The following is an 18848-nucleotide window of genomic DNA, read 5'->3' as shown; positions in this document are numbered from 1 at the left end:
TCACATAATGGAACACTTCTCCTCTGCAGCCGTCTTCACCTCGGTAATCGTGGTTTGAGCTTTGGTCTTCATTTCTTCCACGTCCATGTTCGTTATCTTGGTTTTAATCGCATCCACATCCATGTTTTGTATGTTGACAAAAAGGGAATCATTTTGCTGTTCCTCTTGAATATCGTCATCCACCATCTTTAAAAGCTCCTCCGGGACATCAAGGTCATCCCCAGCCATATTAACTGTTGCTTCATCTTCAGCATTCTGTGTGAGAAGAGAAAATAGCAGCATAAATGACAAAAAGCAGTGCATTAAAGGACAACTTTCGTTTTTTACAACAAGGGTTCATATTTTAGATTGTAATTAGAGAAAAGAAAAGATGAATGTTCAAATGTTTTCATTCACTGCTTTCTATTGTTTTAGCGATTTTAGTATTTTGATTTCAGTGGGTGGGCGGGGCATGCGTACAAGTGGCTAAATATGTATTTTTAGACACAATAAGCCGACAATTTCTTTGTTACTATTTACAACAGCCCCCATAAGTCACATCTGCCCATGAAAGATTGCGGTGCATCTTGGGAATGGGCTTATTGCTTATACATATTTAGCCACAATCAAAATCGTTAAAATCACTAAAACGATAGAAAGAAGTAAATGAAAACATTTTAACACTCATCTTGTTGTAAAAAAACGAAGTTGTCCTTTAATTTCAAATGAGTGCCAAGTGATTGTGTGTTGATAATTAATTGAATAATATATCTTATTGATGAGTTAAAAGGTGCAGAGAGTACGTAAAAACTGTGAAATGGATAATCACAAAAAAGCCAAAGGCCTGTTTCTGTTGTGGTCCATAAACATTCAAACATCTAGACAAACAACGGTGCAATGAACAACGATACGAAAAAATATGCAGTCTAAACAATTCATGATTTTAAAAAGGAGGTGGGTTACCAGGGATGCGAACACGTGTAGGATGCCACTGACAAGAGACGTTGTGAAGGTCACTGAATGAGTGAGTTGTTTGTAACCGTGGGTCTATAGCAATGGTTCTCAACTTTTTCAGGCCGCAACCCCCAAAATAATCATATTTTAATGACGAGCACTAAGAGTTGAGGCATTACATTTTTTAAAACATGGTTCTATTGTGGAAATATTTTCACAATTTCTACCCCCCAAAATGATTTGGGGACCCCCCTGGGGGTCCCGACCCACAGGTTGAGAACCACTGGTCTATAGAATCTGATTGTTTATAGCATGGCTTGAATGGGGCGTTCCTTACCTCTCGTAGTCTGTGTTTGTCCCTGAGTTGCACCCTTAGATTGGCTCTTTCAGCCTTCTTTGTGGCAAACACCGTGTCACGTTCCAGCCTATAGGAGACACATCAACAACAACAGCATAATAAAGTTGTAATCAGACAGTCCACGGAACCATAACGGTCATTTTTAGTTAAATTAAAGGACCACTTTACCCATTTTCAACTTCATCTTCATATTGGTCATCAATATGGTTATTATTATATGGTAGAACTTTTGTCTACTTGGCCTGTGTCTCAGAGGAGTGCTGTGGACAGTTCAGAAACACCCCTACCAGTGACATCATCAATGGGGAATTCAAGCTAATAGAAACTACAGGCTTTCTATTCCTGGAAAGTTAGCGTACTAATAGAAGCCATTGTTCTTGTTTTAGTAATACAAAAATTAACAATTAGTTGTTTTTAGAATTGTTTTAAAAGGACAAAAAGTTGCAGCACACACAGTAGCCAAAGTGCCAATATTTATTAAGACACAGAGCACAGAAAAAAACTACTTTTCCGCAGGCAACTGCCTTCCTCAGGGTAACGAAGTTGGCTGCTGAAACTTAGTTTTTTCTGTGCTCTGTGTCCTGATAAATATTGACACTTTGGCTACTGTGTGTGCGGCAGCTTTTTGTCTTTTTAAGACTACTTTTGAGATTATTCTGTCCACAGCCCTACCTCTGAGACACAGACCAAGTGGACAGAAATGAGCATGATTACCAAATATGAGGATAGGTTGAAATTGGGTGAAGTGGTCCTTTAACACAATCACTGAATATGATATATGAACTGTTTGAACCATACAGGTTTGCATTGTGTTCAATATCCCTACTTAAGGATCACTGATTCTTGGAAGTAATGATTAAACCCTGATAACAGGTCCTGGCAGAAGGAGAACGCATTAAAGGGCTAAAGGTCAAACTAGGGAGCAGGTGGCCATGTGTAAAGCTTTCATTGAAGGTTGGTATCTGGCGTATTGTCACATTACCGTAATATATATATATTATTATATATATTATAACAAGCTAAAACATTTGACACATTGGGGGAACAAAGTCACACCTCTCCTTTCAACCAAACAATCTCAACTTTGGTAGAACTGGCTGTATAGTAGAGTTCTCAACGGGCCTGAAAATTAAGCCCTGGCCCTAACTGGGCCCTAACTGGCCCTAACTGGGCCGGCCCGAGACCCTACCCGGCCCGACTAGTTAGCATACATTTTAGGCCCTACCCGGCCCGAAAACCTCGGGTCAGGTCAGGTATGGTCGGGTTTGGAAAGAATCTGAGAACTCTTTCACAGAGTAATAGTAATAAAATAATAACAAATATATATTTTATTTTTTCATTGAGCCTGAGGCCCTACCCGGCCCGACTAATTAGCATACATTTTAGGCCCTACCCTACCCTAAATGTTAGGTGGGGTTCGGTTACAGTATGGTCGGGTTCGGGCAAATTTGAGAACTCTACTGTATAGCTGATCATAAGTCAAAATATTGTCCATCATCTTTATCTGTTGCTTTTGTACTCTGTGATCAAGGACCCGTTACAAATTCCATTCACTCTCATTGTATGACACAACAAGTCCTGGTATGCATTTGGGCAAGAGAAAATGCTGTTATGACAGGTTTGGTAGCAGGGGACAGACAACAGCAGGATTCTATGGCCTTTACTTCCAGAGATTTACAGAAGCATACGGTTAGATATATACCTTTATTATCCCAAGGGGGAAAATCATGCAGTCGCCTAGAGGCAGCACAGCAGTTTAAGGTTTACAAAGTTGTGCTGTGTGCCGGTCTCCCCAGGTTGGCAGAGGGAGTGTAGCGCTCAGGATTACATCAGACAATTGACAAGATTGGTTACAAAAATCATGGGATAAGAATTTAAGAAAATAATAACAATAATAATAAATACAAATATAGCTGCAAGCAGCGATAAAGTGGCCAAGGCATAAAAAGCAGGAAAGCAAAAAGGCATCAAGAGAAAGCAAAGAAGACATCAAAGAAAAACTAGAAGCAGTGTTCTTCCAAACAGGACTCCAGCAGGTCAGGTAGGTTTTTTTTGGCCTAGTGGTGACTCACTATAATAGGCCAAAGTGAAAAGGGTGCCACGTGTTCTTGGGCCTTTCACGGCAATCGGACGCTGCATGCGGGATTTGAAGCATTTTGTTCCAAAAATGTGTTTTGCAAAAATTGACCCGCTGGTGGCGCTATAACAGGGCAATGTGAGAAGGGTGGCATCTGTTCCTTGGCCTAGTGGGAATGTGTGTGCAAAATCTCACACACATAGCAGGCTGCGTTTGAGACATTTTGTTCAAAAAGGAGCAATCCTGCAAACCTTGGAATTCAATGTTAGCCAATTAGATAGAATATGATATCTGACAAATCTGTCATGATTACATCACTGTAGAGATACTGTGTACTGATTTGTGTGATTTTCGGATAAAATCTGAAGGAGTAATATCGAAGAATGTGTTTTACATACTGTAAGTCGGCCTTCTGGTGGCGCTATAAATGGCAGATGTGAAAAATGCAGGGCACAGGTTTTTCCTTGGCCTCTGGGAAGTGTGCATATGTAAGGGTGGCCCAACTCACATTAACCGCCAGTGTTTAAACTGGTACCTTTGTCATTACCTTGTTACTGAATTTGCCAATAAATAATTGTAAATACACCTTTTTGGTTTGTTGTATATTATTAAGTATTATCATTAGCAGATTGTATAATTATAAGTTTCCGACAACGCCACCTCGTTTAAAGAGGAAAATAAGTGCACAAAAGGCACAACCTTTAGGGACACACAAGTTCGTTTACGGAACACCAGAGCAATATAAATCATGAGGAGAGAATGACCAGGACGACAGTTTAGAAAAGTATAACAATCTTTATTACTAGGTTACAGCGGCCTCTATCACGCCAAAAACACAATAATAAAATAAAAGGGAACCCTAAAATCCTACGGCGCCAACTAACTAAAAAACTAAAAATAAGAGCACTGTCAACAATAAAACATTAATTCAAACCCCCCTTCTTTCTCTTATCGTAACGTTCTTGGTGACAATTAAAGTGCACTTAGTTTAGGGTACCGGCTCGTTAAGGCCTCAAATCGTAATAGTATAATAATTACGATAATTAATTATAATGCAAGGAGCGCAGATTTAAGGACGAATAAATGTTATATAACTAAGCAGATATGAAATAATAGGCAGAGTATCGTTTCAGCAGGTGGGAATAGTGACTTCTACAGCAGGTGGGATGGCACACACAGCGGCACACAGCTCATCTTTGGTCATCTACGTCTTTAGTCCACCGTTCTGTGAATACAAAGAATACGCCAGTATCCTTGTCGTGACGACTATACAGCTTAACTCTAGGCCAGTGACTTTAGTGACAGTGGTGTACAGGATTGGATACTCACACGCAGGCAGGCTTGTGACCTGCCGCTGCGAATAGTTCACACGACACCACAGTAGTCACAACGACCCCTCTCGTTAGCCGGGTAGCCGGTTCGGCTCGTCAGGACCCTCTCGCTCGTCTCTGGATGGCCGGACCCTGCCTGGTACCGCTGACACCCGGATCACCGTCTGGAATCCGCTGAGTTTGTAAGGTAAAGCGCTACTCGGTCCTAGCACTTTAGTTCAATAAGGTTCAGTTCAGTTACTGCCTGGCTCGGCCTGTGCCTGTCTCTCTGCTCATCACAGCCGGCCACCTGAGTCACTTCCCTCAGCCTGCTCCACACACACGTCTGCGCCCCTTGCTTGTCAACCTAGACTGAGCCTGGCGTTCCTCTTAAAGGGCCGCCTCCCACTCTGCCAGCCGCCCATTGGCTGGTCATGACGTCAGTCCCCCATACATTGGCCAGCACCGGCGTCTAGTTATCCTATCAGTTCGCAGTCAGACTCACACATGGAAAGAGAGGAGGTTGTTAGAGGGAGACAGCAATATAGCATTATCACAACAAAACATATTAGAGAAATTATACAAAACATGCTCAAACAAAAGGAAATAATTGTAAAAACAAACAATTATTAAAGAAAATAAAAAATAAAAAGGATAACGCTACTTCCACCCCCTCACACTCCCCCCTACTAAATCATTAGCAGTCTCTGCGACCAACTCAACCAGGGCTGTAGCGTACGGGCGGCTGCCCAAAATTAGCCCGCCCTGAACGTCGTTGAGCTACGGGGAAAAAACCATAACACTGCTGCCACACCGGCCCCACGACTGGCTGCTGGGGTGTCGGTTCGGGACACTGGGGCACCTCTGGAGGCGCTACACAGACTTTCAAGGCATTACGGTGCACCGTTCGATCTCGCCCACCCTTTTCTGGTCGAATCCTATAAACTAGCCCAGCTTCGCCCACTGTTTCTAGTACAACAAAGGGTTCTGGGTCCCACCAAGAAGCCAACTTCCCGTGCCCCTGTCTGTTCCGATTTCTCACCCACACTCGCTCTCCGGATACCAACGGTGGGATACCCGCCCTCTTGTCATACATGCGCTTGCGCTGTTCTGCCATCCTTTCCATCCTTTGCCCTGCGGTGCGATACGCATCATTCAACCGCCGTTGGTGATGCTGAACCCAGTCCCCCACCCCAAATCTGTCCTGCCTAGGCTGTACTCCCAGTTCCACGTCTACAGGGCGCCGCAAATGGCGGCCAAACATTAGAAACGCCGGGGCATAGCCAGTGGCGCTGTGAGGAGTGTTATTATACGCATGAATCAACTCAGGCAGATGCTCAGGCCATCGGCCATGCTTATCAGTGTCCAACGAGCGTAGTAAATTAAGTACCGTTTGATTACAGCGTTCCACGCCACCATTTCCGGCTGGATAATACGGCGTAGTACGGCTCTTAGTAATACCATAATTATTACATAACTGTTGCATGAGCGCAGACTCGAAGTTAGCGCCTCTGTCCGAATGAAAACGGGCGGGGCAACCGTACGGCTGTATAATATGGGTCCATAACACCCGAACAGTGGTCTGAGCAGTTTGATCACGTGTGGGTATGGCCCAGCTATATTTAGTAAATAGATCTGTGGCTACAAGGATATTTTGACAGGTGTCGGCAGGTCGACCCAGGGTAAGGAAATCAATAGCCACCACTTCTAAGGGGTACGAGACTTCGAAAGGTTGTAAAGGGGCTCTAGGCTCGACCCTAGTTTTTTGTAAGCTACAGTTTACACAGCCCTCATGGAAACGACGTACCTCCCCCTCCATGCCTTGCCAGTAGAAACGCCGCCGGAGCTGCACCAGCGTCCGGTCCACCCCCGCATGTGCCGCAGCCACATGCATCTCTCTCCACACCTCCTTCCTCCTGGAACCTGGACAGACAACTTGTAAATATTCTTCCTGGGTGTAAGGGTCAGTCACATTACGGTACAATATCCCCCCCTCCACCCGCAGTTTCGTCCATTGGCGCAACAGCTGGGCCGCCTCTTTCGTCCAGCTCCTCTTCTCTGTCAACGTAGGGTGGATGCCCCTCTCCACACACCGCGTCACCACCTGGATAGCCTCATCATCCTTCTGTGCTCGCAGCCACTCAGCACCAGCCCAGCCAGCATTTCCTGCTGCGGGCGTTAGTTCCACCGTCGCGACCGCCCCGGTGTCTACAGGAAATCTAGATAGGGCGTCAGCATTAGCATTGTTCTTGCCTGGCCGGTACTTAATCTCAAACGTAAAAGAAGCCAATTGGGCCGCCCAGCGTTGTTCGATAGCGCCCAAGCGAGCTGTCTGGAGGTGCGCCACCGGGTTATTATCGGTAAATACAGTGAACCGCGCCCCCAGCCAAATAATCTTTAAATTTCTCGGTTACAGCCCATTTAAGGGCCAATAACTCTAATTTAAAGGAACTATAATTAGCATCATTTTGTTCTGTTGGGTGCAAACTACGACTCGCATACGCGATAACTCGTTCCTTCCCATCTTGGATTTGGGCTAGCACTGCACCCAACCCCCGGTTGCTCGCATCCGTATATACCACAAAAGGTTCCTCATAGTCAGCATAGGCCAACACCGGAGCTTGGGTGAGGGCACCTTTTAGCGCATCGAAAGCAGCTTGACATTCTGCCGTCCATATAATCGGTTTCTGTGAGGACTTGTTATCAACGGGGACCCCAATTAAGAGATTATTCAGTGGACAGGCTATAGCAGCGAATGATTCTACAAAACGGCGGTAATAGCCTGCAAGACCCAGAAATGCACGAACCTCCCGCACCGTGGTTGGAATTGGCCACCCTCGCACCGCCACTAACTTGTCTGGGTCGGGGCGCACTCCCTCCCGGTCCACCACATGCCCCAAGAACTGCACTTCACGTTGTAACAGTTTACATTTATCAAGGCGCAGTTTCAGTCCGTGCTTCCATAGTCGCTGGAACACCCGATCCAGCTGCTGTAGATGAGAACAGAAGTCAGGGGAGTAGATAATAATATCGTCCAAATAAACTAATAAAGACTCAGCTACTTGTCCACTTAAACAGTGCTGCATGAGTCTCTGGAACGTAGCAGGCGCATTACACAGCCCGAAGGGCATTCGTTTGAATTCAAACAGACCCAGTGGGGTCGTAAAGGCAGTCTTTTCTTGATCACGTGGATCCACGCCTACTTGCCAATACCCACTGGCCAAATCAAGAGTCGAGAACCACTGTGCTTTAGTCAAACTGGTCAATGTTTCTTCAATACGAGGTAAAGGGAACGCGTCTTTATGGGTAACTGCATTCAACTTACGGTAGTCCACGCAGAACCTCCAGCTGCCGTCCTTCTTCTTAACCAGCACAATCGGTGCGGCCCACGGACTACAGCTCTCCGCGATGACTCCTTTCGCCAACATGTCACCTAACAAGGCCTTCATTTCTTTGTACATGGAGGGCGGCAGTGGCCTGTGTCGCTCACGAATGGGTGCGGCGCCCGCTGTGTGGATTTGGTGTTGCACGGCGTCCGTCCGCCCGAAATCTTCATCGTGTACAGCAAACACCTTTTCCCATCTCAGCAACATGGACTGCAGTCCCTCTTTCTCTCCCTCGGGCAGGTCAGTGCGATCAGCCAGCCCACCGAGTTCTTGGGATAGGGTGCGCACGGGTCCGTCTTCCGCAGCGCTCACCAGGGCAACATCCACCAGGCCATCAGCGGACATGGACAGGCTCAGATCTTGACTTCCCCGAACATCAGCATCATGCACAGGGTACAGTTTCCCCAACTTCTGATAGCGCCTCACCGTCAGGCTATAAGGAAAGGGGTTACAGAGACGAATAGGGACCCGCCCGCCCCGTACCGTAACCAAGGCGCGCGCCAACCCCAATTCCTTCATGTCTGGTAGCGCCTCGACCAGAGCCTCAAAGTCAGTTCCTCCCGGTCCCCGACGTGTGCGTCCCCATACAACCATTTCACTGCGGGCGGGGACCCGAATCCTTTGGCGACTGACGGGCCACACATAACCCAAAGACCCGTCATCATTAGTCACAGCCTCAACTCTTTTACAGGCAGCGAATGCGTCTCGCCACAACGCGTTCGCTTGACGCGGGGGAAACGCAACCCTCCCAGGCCATTTAAACAGTGTACGCCAGCATGCACTCACTACGTTCATGCCAATAATCAAGGGCTGCGTACAGTGTTCATCTTTAACAATTACGACCCCTCGCCCTGGGACTTGCACTCCCTCTAGCTCCAAATCAAATACCGCATAACTAGTGTACGGTATGTCAAGGCCATTTGCTGCTCTTAATTTAAACACAAGTGGCCCTGCACCTAACTCAGTTTGAGAGAAGTGTTCTTCAAATAAGCTCTGTTGCATTAAAGTGACTTGGGACCCCGTATCAAGCAACCCTTTTAAGTGAACGCCTCCCATCTTTACTTTAATCATGGGGCATTGCCCGATAAATGCATCATTGGCCCGAGTATGTGTCACAGATAAGGGGACTCCTGTTGCCTGGACCTCGGCAACAGGACGATTTAGTTTAACGACGGCTGATTAGTAGTGCACCATCTAGCTATATGTCCTGACCGTTTGCATTGACGGCATATGGGCCTCCCCTCCCCATCCCATTCATATCTCTGAGGTGGCGCGTACCGGCGCGCAGGTGGCACATAGGACGCCTCAGACGGCGGTGGTTGGGGACGCACAGCAGGAGCGGCAGCCTGGATGAGCGGTCGGAGTTCACTCATCAACTCTTTCGTCATACCGTGCAACTGCGTCTTGACATCCTCCATTATTTCTCGCTTCAGCTCATCTCTCCACGCAGAGGTCTGTGGTGGCACAGGGACAGTTACGGGGTTAATAGCATGACAAGCGATTTCAGTAGCTGGCGTACCTCCATGTTCCGTGTCCAACGTCAAGGCCTCCTGTCGCAGCGCGGCGAAGTCTTCGTCAGGGTGGCGTCGAGCATATATTCTCAGTGCTTGACCAAGTGGGCCCTCAGTTAACCCCATAAGAAACTGGTCTTTCAAGACGGCCTCGGAGGGGGCTGTAGTCGCATCATAACGCCGCAACCCACAAAATAATTCTCTAAGTCTCAGAATAAAGGCACTGACACTCTCTCCAGGGCGCTGTGCGCAACTATAAAATTGTGAGCGTACCTTTGCAACAGGGATTGTTTCCTTGTACACGTTATCTAGATGAGCAAAGATTTTGGCCACAGTATCTCGATCCCCCTCATCCAACACATTAACTTGCCGTCTAGCTTCATCAGTCAAGGTTTGTAATAGAATGGCAACCTTTTTAGCCTCATTAACATCTTGCGTCCCCAATAGCCCTTTAATCTGTACTTTCCATTCCCTGTACTTAAGTTCACCCTCTGTACCTCCAAACGTGGGCAGCCACGGGGCGCCCGGATACACCGGCATCATCATCATATTAACAAGTTCACAATTACACACTTATTCACTCTCTCCTCTATATTGCTCTGTGTCCGATCCTGCCGCTACAAACGCCAATTTATGTAAGGGTGGCCCAACTCACATTAACCGCCAGTGTTTAAACTGGTACCTTTGTCATTACCTTGTTACTGAATTTGCCAATAAATAATTGTAAATACACCTTTTTGGTTTGTTGTATATTATTAAGTATTATCATTAGCAGATTGTATAATTATAAGTTTCCGACAACGCCACCTCGTTTAAAGAGGAAAATAAGTGCACAAAAGGCACAACCTTTAGGGACACACAAGTTCGTTTACGGAACACCAGAGCAATATAAATCATGAGGAGAGAATGACCAGGACGACAGTTTAGAAAAGTATAACAATCTTTATTACTAGGTTACAGCGGCCTCTATCACGCCAAAAACACAATAATAAAATAAAAGGGAACCCTAAAATCCTACGGCGCCAACTAACTAAAAAACTAAAAATAAGAGCACTGTCAACAATAAAACATTAATTCAAACCCCCCTTCTTTCTCTTATCGTAACGTTCTTGGTGACAATTAAAGTGCACTTAGTTTAGGGTACCGGCTCGTTAAGGCCTCAAATCGTAATAGTATAATAATTACGATAATTAATTATAATGCAAGGAGCGCAGATTTAAGGACGAATAAATGTTATATAACTAAGCAGATATGAAATAATAGGCAGAGTATCGTTTCAGCAGGTGGGAATAGTGACTTCTACAGCAGGTGGGATGGCACACACAGCGGCACACAGCTCATCTTTGGTCATCTACGTCTTTAGTCCACCGTTCTGTGAATACAAAGAATACGCCAGTATCCTTGTCGTGACGACTATACAGCTTAACTCTAGGCCAGTGACTTTAGTGACAGTGGTGTACAGGATTGGATACTCACACGCAGGCAGGCTTGTGACCTGCCGCTGCGAATAGTTCACACGACACCACAGTAGTCACAACGACCCCTCTCGTTAGCCGGGTAGCCGGTTCGGCTCGTCAGGACCCTCTCGCTCGTCTCTGGATGGCCGGACCCTGCCTGGTACCGCTGACACCCGGATCACCGTCTGGAATCCGCTGAGTTTGTAAGGTAAAGCGCTACTCGGTCCTAGCACTTTAGTTCAATAAGGTTCAGTTCAGTTACTGCCTGGCTCGGCCTGTGCCTGTCTCTCTGCTCATCACAGCCGGCCACCTGAGTCACTTCCCTCAGCCTGCTCCACACACACGTCTGCGCCCCTTGCTTGTCAACCTAGACTGAGCCTGGCGTTCCTCTTAAAGGGCCGCCTCCCACTCTGCCAGCCGCCCATTGGCTGGTCATGACGTCAGTCCCCCATACATTGGCCAGCACCGGCGTCTAGTTATCCTATCAGTTCGCAGTCAGACTCACACATGGAAAGAGAGGAGGTTGTTAGAGGGAGACAGCAATATAGCATTATCACAACAAAACATATTAGAGAAATTATACAAAACATGCTCAAACAAAAGGAAATAATTGTAAAAACAAACAATTATTAAAGAAAATAAAAAATAAAAAGGATAACGCTACTTCCACCCCCTCACACATACAAAGTTTTACACTAATCGGTGGTTATAGGTAAAAGCATAAATTGGCCTCTACACAACATGTATGCAAAAGACTGTAGGCCTATATGCAACAGACATAAAAAAAACTGTGATACTATGCACCTGGACAGTTTGATGATGTACATAGTAAGCCTTGCTGAGCTATGAATCGGCCAGGCTATGAATCTCATAGGGCAGGAGCCTATCTCCTGTTTCTGTAGCGTAAGGCAGCTTGATGTACAAGTACACCCCCTGGACATGACGCTAGTATGTCGTAGGGAGTTATAAATCTAACCCTTGATGCTGAGTTTCAAGCAGGGAGGCACTGGGTCCCATTTTTTAGAATCTTTGGTATGACGCGACCCGGGTTTGAACCCAGATCTCCCATTCTCAGGGAAGACATTCAAACCACTATGCCACTGAGCTGGTACATGATATCATTGCAATCCTTGGAAATCACAACATAGGTGTAGACATGACAGTTTGTATTATAATGCTTGTTTCAGGATTTATGATGCAAAATACATTATTTAGTAATGGCGGATATTAAAATACGCATCAAGGGGGGTTGGGGGACATTTTTAGGAAGGCTCCATATCAGACATTGTTCAAGGAACCAAACTGTAAAGTCTACCAAATGTCATGGTTTTATGCTTATACAAACCCCAGGCGGGATTTCGATCCAACGAGCTTTTGCATGAAAGGCATATGCCCTGACCATTACACTAGGCAGCCACAGGATCTGTTAACCATGTTTGTTTAAAAAAAAAGTTCTATGTAGGCCGAGTGCCTTGATTTTATTGATTTCTTTTTTATATTTTGGAGGCTTGGGGTGAGATCAATGTAATCTGAGTATTTCTGACATTTTCGAGTGATCATATTTTCTTTTCCTCAGAACAGAAAAAAAAAACGGCCGGTAGAGAAGGGCTCATTTTAAACATGAACGTGATCTGGAGTCAGATCAGACGTGTCAACATATGCACATGCCATGGGCATCCAGGATGTTAACATCAACTCAACCCGATGTGGGATTTGAACTGACAACCATCCGTATACCAGGCACAGGCACTGACCACTACACTACGGCAGTCACACATAATTAGGGTTGCCACCTTTCAGAAATTGAAATAAGGAACACCTCTTCCGGGCACGCGGTGCGTGCGTTCCGTGCGCGTGGCACAGCCGCCGGCCGGCGAAAAAAATGCTGTCCCAAACCCATGAAATGCAGCATAGAATAGTTATAACTATAACACACAACATGGTATAACCTATATTGTTTTGCAGTTTGAAGAGGCCAATTGTTTCTAAAATATGAATAAGTTAATTTTGTATGAAATAAAGCAATGTATGAATGATTTGAACCTGGCTCTTGTATTGGGTCACTTGGTGGTCAGTAAAGAGAAGGTAGTCAAGAAACCATTAAGTCATATACTTAAAGTTTAAAGTGCTTTATTAGCAACGAAGATTAAACATTTTTTACTTTAGGCTGAATAGTCTTCACTAGCCTGAACCTGAGCATAGTTTAAAGTGCTTTATTAGCAATGAACATTGAACATTTTTACTTTAGGCTGAATAGGCTTCACTAGCCTAAACCTGAGCATATAGCCTATTTTATGAACATTGAACATTTTTACTTTAGGCTGAATAGGCTTCACTAGCCTAAACCTGAGCATAGCCTATTTTATAAAGTGTCTACTGTCTACAATCTACTGTCTTGACACTCGAACCAAAATTGTTCTATAGATCATAATCTACAAATTGGAAGTGAAAAATAAACTTTAACACAAATTTAAAATGAAAACCAAAAATGACATGTACACGGAACCCCACTATAGGCAGAGCGTAGAGCGCACCACAGCCGCAGCGACTGCGAGCCGCCTCACAGAAGGTCCTTCGTGCCTCTCCCTCCTTTTGCTGTCTTTTCCTGTGTTTTATTTCATTCATTATTGTTAAATTCTGTGTTGAGGTTTGTGTGACAGACCTTTATGGGGCATTTGGTTAAATACGGAACAAACCGCGTTCCGTATTGGTTCAATACGGAACGCATCTTTTAATTGTCCAATACGGAACGATTCCGTATTATACGGAACGGGTGGCAACCCTACACATAATGGACCTGTCATTTAAAAAAAAAAAGAAAGAAAAAAGAAAAAGTTTCATGTAAATCTACAGTAGTTGTGGGGCTCATTTTAAACATGAACATGATCTGGAGTTAGATCAGACGTGTCAACATTGAAGAGTTTGACATATGCACATGCCATGGGCATCCAGGATGTTAACATCAACTCAACCCGATATGGGATTTGAACTGACAACCATCCGTATACCAGGCACAGGCACTGACCACTACACTACGGCAGTCACACATAATGGACCTGTCATTTTCTTTAAAAAAGAAAAGAAAAAAGAAAAAGTTTCATGTAAATCTACAGTAGTTGTGGGGCTCATTTTAAACATGAACGTGATCTGGAGTTAGATCAGACGTGTCAACATTAAAGAGTTTGACATATGCACATGCCATGGGCATCCAGGATGTTAACATCAACTCAACCCGATGTGGGGTTTGAACTGACAACCATCCGTATACCAGGCACAGGCACTGACCACTACACTACGGCAGTCACACATAATGGACCTGTCATTTAAAAAAAAAAGAAAAGAAAAAAGAAAAAGTTTCATGTAATGTACTTGACGCCTTCTTTCAAAATGATATAGCGCCCCCCTTTGGCCAATTGGGGTAAGATTGGTTTCAGTGATATTTGGACTAACCCTCTACAGTAGTTCATCATGAAAATTTTACTTTGCATGTATGTTTTAGAGGCAGAAGAATAATTTGCATAAAACTTGCAATATTCATTGAATTATTAAACAAGCATGTTTAAATTTTTAAAAGATCCGATCTGACAGATCTTTAGATATTGGTCCAAAGTTCATGTAAAAAAAGTTCTGTGCACGTGACGCGAAAGTTCCGGAATAAAAGCGGGTTTAAGTGTTTTACAAACTGCTCAAAATGGCAGAAAATCTAAGGATGGAGCGTACTTAACAAAGACACGGATGGCTTCCGCTTGAGTCAAGGCACGCGTGTAACCAAGTTACATGTCTTCAAACGAAACGAGGCATGACTTATGCCCCTTTAAAGTTTGAGTTTTCAAACGCTTCGTATAGCGCCCCCCCTTTGGCCAATTGGAGTAAGATTGCTTTCAGTGATATTTGGACTAACCCTCTACATATTTGCCAAATGCCATGAACGTGTCACTTTGCATGTATGATTTAGAGGCAGAAGAATAATTTGCATGAAACTGCATTATACAGTGAATTATTAAAAAATAATGTTTCGCTTTAAAAGAAATCCGGCCGCTGTGCGATGACCGTATTGGTCCAAAGTTCATGTAAAAAAAAGTTTTGCGCACGTTACGCGAAAATCCCAGGAGGAGATAGATTTTGACTGTTTTTCATATAATTCAAAATTGTGGGAGAAGTAAAGGTCAGAGGTCAAAAGTCAGAGCGTAAAAGTTGTTCGGCATGAGGAGACGCATAAGTGTATACAGGTTTCATTGCTGTACCTGAAACAGGGCATGAGCTACACCAGTTCAAAGTTGGCATTTTTCAAAGGCTTCCTACAGCGCCACCCTTTGGCCGATTGTTGCGAGCTTCGCGTTTTAGCCGTTTGGCATAGTCCTCTGCCATACTGCCGAGTTTCGTAAAAAGCGACTGCACGGTCTAGCCGCTAGAGAAAAAGTGGCGGAATAATAATAATAATAGTGATGAAGTCCAATAACAATGAGTGGCCATTTGCCACTTCGTGGCCTTGGCCACTAATAAATAAGCCATGATTGATCTTTCAGGACTAAAACGGCTCTTTCCAGTTCTTCTTATTTCTAAATAAACAAGTAATTCGGCAATCAGTGAGCATAAATGTAGTACAAACAGAACAGATGTTTATTTTTACAGTAGAGGCTCAATAATCACACAGTCATCCCAACCCAGGTCAACCATACCGTATTTAACTCCCAACATTTATGGAAGCTTTATTTAATTAGAACCTAACTAACGAGGTTCTCCGCCTGCATATGAATATATGTAAGTCATCAAGTCACAATAAAGCATATCCATTACATGCTGTTCAAATTCCATATAACATTATTGCATATTTAGTATAGGATGAAAAATAAGCAAATAACCACATGAAGCCTATGGCATCCCTATTCTTGGGGGACATTCTGCAAAAATAGAAGATCTGCAAGCTCTAAAAGATTTACTGTACAGGCGTTGTGCCACGTTGTTTGTCAGCTTGTAGATTTGCTATTTTAGGTGAAGTTGTTTACATGTAATGTAGAGGGAAAAACAGAGAGGGTCTAGTGGTCAAATAGGGTGTAAGTTCACAGAAAGACCCAGATACTGTATTCCATGCTTTACAAGTAGACCTGGCAGGGACATGGATCTTCTTTTAAGGTAAATTGAAAGAGGCGGTGCCATAGTTTTGTACTTTTTCTGGTTTTCATGTGTCTAGGACACACATGGGCAACATACGGCCCGGGGGCCGGACCCGGCCCTTTTCGACCATCTCAATACGGCCCTTTAAGTCCTCAAGAAAAACTAAATGACCCCCATAACATCTACATCTTAAAAGGCAGCATCAATGTAACGCAACTCCAATTCATAGTATGTACCATTTGAGAAAATTCCATCCGTATGTTCTCAAATGTTAAACGTTTATAATGTAACATTGAAACAGTCAGCCATGGCTCCATATAAATACAATAATTAATAAGCCTTAAGGACACCATAGGCTATTATCTGTCCTGTGGAATTACTTTTCTGAAACTTCAGCATAATGCTTTATGCAGTTTCAAGGTTTTTACATTTACAGTTCAACCTAGATTTGGCTCAAACAAGGGGTTCAATTTGTTCTCCTGCTATGCTACAAAACATTTCAATGCCTTACCAACAGTTATAAATAAGTGTGGAATCCTTACCCTCCTTTAAAACTGCACTAAAAGAGCACTTACAGGTTGCTTCAATTTGGAACTGGCCCCTGTAACTATTATGATGTTCATATGATGCTTTAACATGGTAATCTATACCGTATTTGTCTGTCATTAAATGTTTCAATGAATTGAGTACACAGGACCCCAATGGAAACAAGCCTAGGCTTTCTTGGAACCTGTCTCTGCAAACTGTTAATAAAGTATTCAATCAATCAATCAATCAATCAATTATTGTCTTCTTTTTTTCCCCTTTTAATTAATGCATAATTATATGATGCATGTCTGAGAGAACAGTAGCAGTCTGGTAGCGAGCCCTGAATAGTTTTAGGATGCACAGACAATAATCTGCTCAGGCTATTTTCAGAGCCAGAGACAATAAACCTCCCCCTAAGGCTAGCAGCTAAGCCATACTACCTTCCTATGACGTGTTTCTGAAACGTCAGAGGAAGGTAGTAGGTAGCCAATTCAGTATACTGTAGTATTATACTGACCTACTGACTTACTTTACTTAATGCTGATCAGCTACTATATTTTCGTACATGGCTTACCCCTTATCCCTAAACATCTTTGCCTTTTTTTACTATTTTGAAAAACATTTTAAAATGCTTCAAAAGCTGATCTACATCGGCACGTAATAAGCTTGTAGATCAGCAATTTGAAATATAAAAAAAAAAAAAATCAAAATAGTAAAAAATTGCTAAAATGTTTAGGGATAAGGGGAATGCATGGATGAAAACAGAGCCCATGATCATTTTTAGAAGAATGCCTATTTATTTCCCAAAAACGCTACACTCACCTGATATCTAATCATATAGGCATTGGAATACCTTGGAATACTGAATGGTTGTTCTCAGCACAATATTGTACAATTAAAGTGTATTCTCCCCACCTAATGTGACAACATGATCTCTGAGTCCCCCATGTAGTTCAGGCAATATTTTGACTTGACTCAATAAATAGAGTTATGATTGAAAATGTGGAAGGCCTGGGTGTGCCTGCTGGCCTAGCAGTCCAGGCACATATAACATATAAGGCTCTTATGCAGCCTGACAGCGTGTCGTGGGTTCGAATCCCGATCAAACGACCTTTGCTGCGACCTTTGCACACCCCATATCTCTCTCCCTATATTTCCTGTCAATCTCCACTGGTACTATCAATGAAGTCGTAAAAAGGTCAAAATAATATTTATTTTTAAAGAAAAAGAAAACGTTGTGGGCCTATATAAGTAGAAACAAATTAATAGAATACCTTTACATAGGAATGGAGCTGATAGTGCACTTGTTCTGTGCTGTATTATTGGCATATCGTCGTTGTTGGGTGGAAAGTTGAAACCTTGTATATCCAAAATGTATGTCCTTTTTTGTTATTATTAAAAAAAAAAGATGAATACATCAGATCTACAAGCACACAATGCCTCGCGATGTGAGGCGTTGTGTGCTTGTAGATCTGTCATTTTCACTATACTTTTGTGCGACGCTTTTGTATGATATAGGGCTTTAATTTACGAGAAGAAAATATCAAATTTGAAACTTGGAGATTTCTGCCTAACTGTGATGTGTGTGATGATGGGACATACATGCTGCAGTAGCTACTTGTCCTGGGAGCTTTAGAGGCTTATTTCACCCACTAATCCCTTATTGTTGTAGGCCCTTCATATCATAATTATCACTTCTCTATACAACAGCAAACCTTTATGAAATGCTAGAGCATTATGGTGGAGTCTGTAAGTCACTAAAAGCATGGTGTTTATATGTCACAGTATTTAATTGTTTATTTTAGGTTCAGTATTTCCATTCCAGGCTTTAGGTCCGTGAGTCACCCACACAAGTTACAGGATTGATTTATATAACAGTAACAGTTATACCGGTATATCTTATTCCAACAGTTGGACTCCTCAGTCTAGTTTTGACTCGATCCACATCCGTCACAACATTTTATTATTCCTTGGGACTGTTCCCAATCTGCCCATAAGGAAATATGAGATTTACTCACTTCTCCTCCATCTGTTGTTTTTGTAACTCTTCAAACTCTTCCCTGGACATGCCTTTAGACGCAGGGGTCTCCACACCAGTCCCGGGAGCTTCATCTGCTCCACCCGTCATGTTCTTCAACTTATCGCCCAGCATTTGCTTCATAAAGAATGCCAT

At 43.6% G+C, this 18848-nt stretch overlaps 1 protein-coding gene across 1 annotated transcript; it reads right to left on the bottom strand.

Moving 5' to 3' along the window:
• Positions 1-18848, bottom strand: cplx4c (complexin 4c; the record flags this gene model as incomplete). Its single annotated transcript, XM_080725822.1, has 3 exons — positions 1-255; positions 1271-1358; positions 18694-18848. The coding sequence occupies 3 exons, from the start codon at positions 18846-18848 to the stop codon at positions 1-3; spliced, it is 498 nt and encodes a 165-aa protein (XP_080581948.1).

The sequence above is a fragment of the Nannobrachium achirus genome, assembly GCF_963921795.1.
Source record: "Nannobrachium achirus genome assembly, chromosome: 5".
Taxonomy (NCBI): domain Eukaryota; kingdom Metazoa; phylum Chordata; class Actinopteri; order Myctophiformes; family Myctophidae; genus Nannobrachium; species Nannobrachium achirus.
The sequence above is the reverse complement of the archived record's forward strand: the minus strand, read 5'-3'. Positions and strand labels throughout refer to the sequence as shown.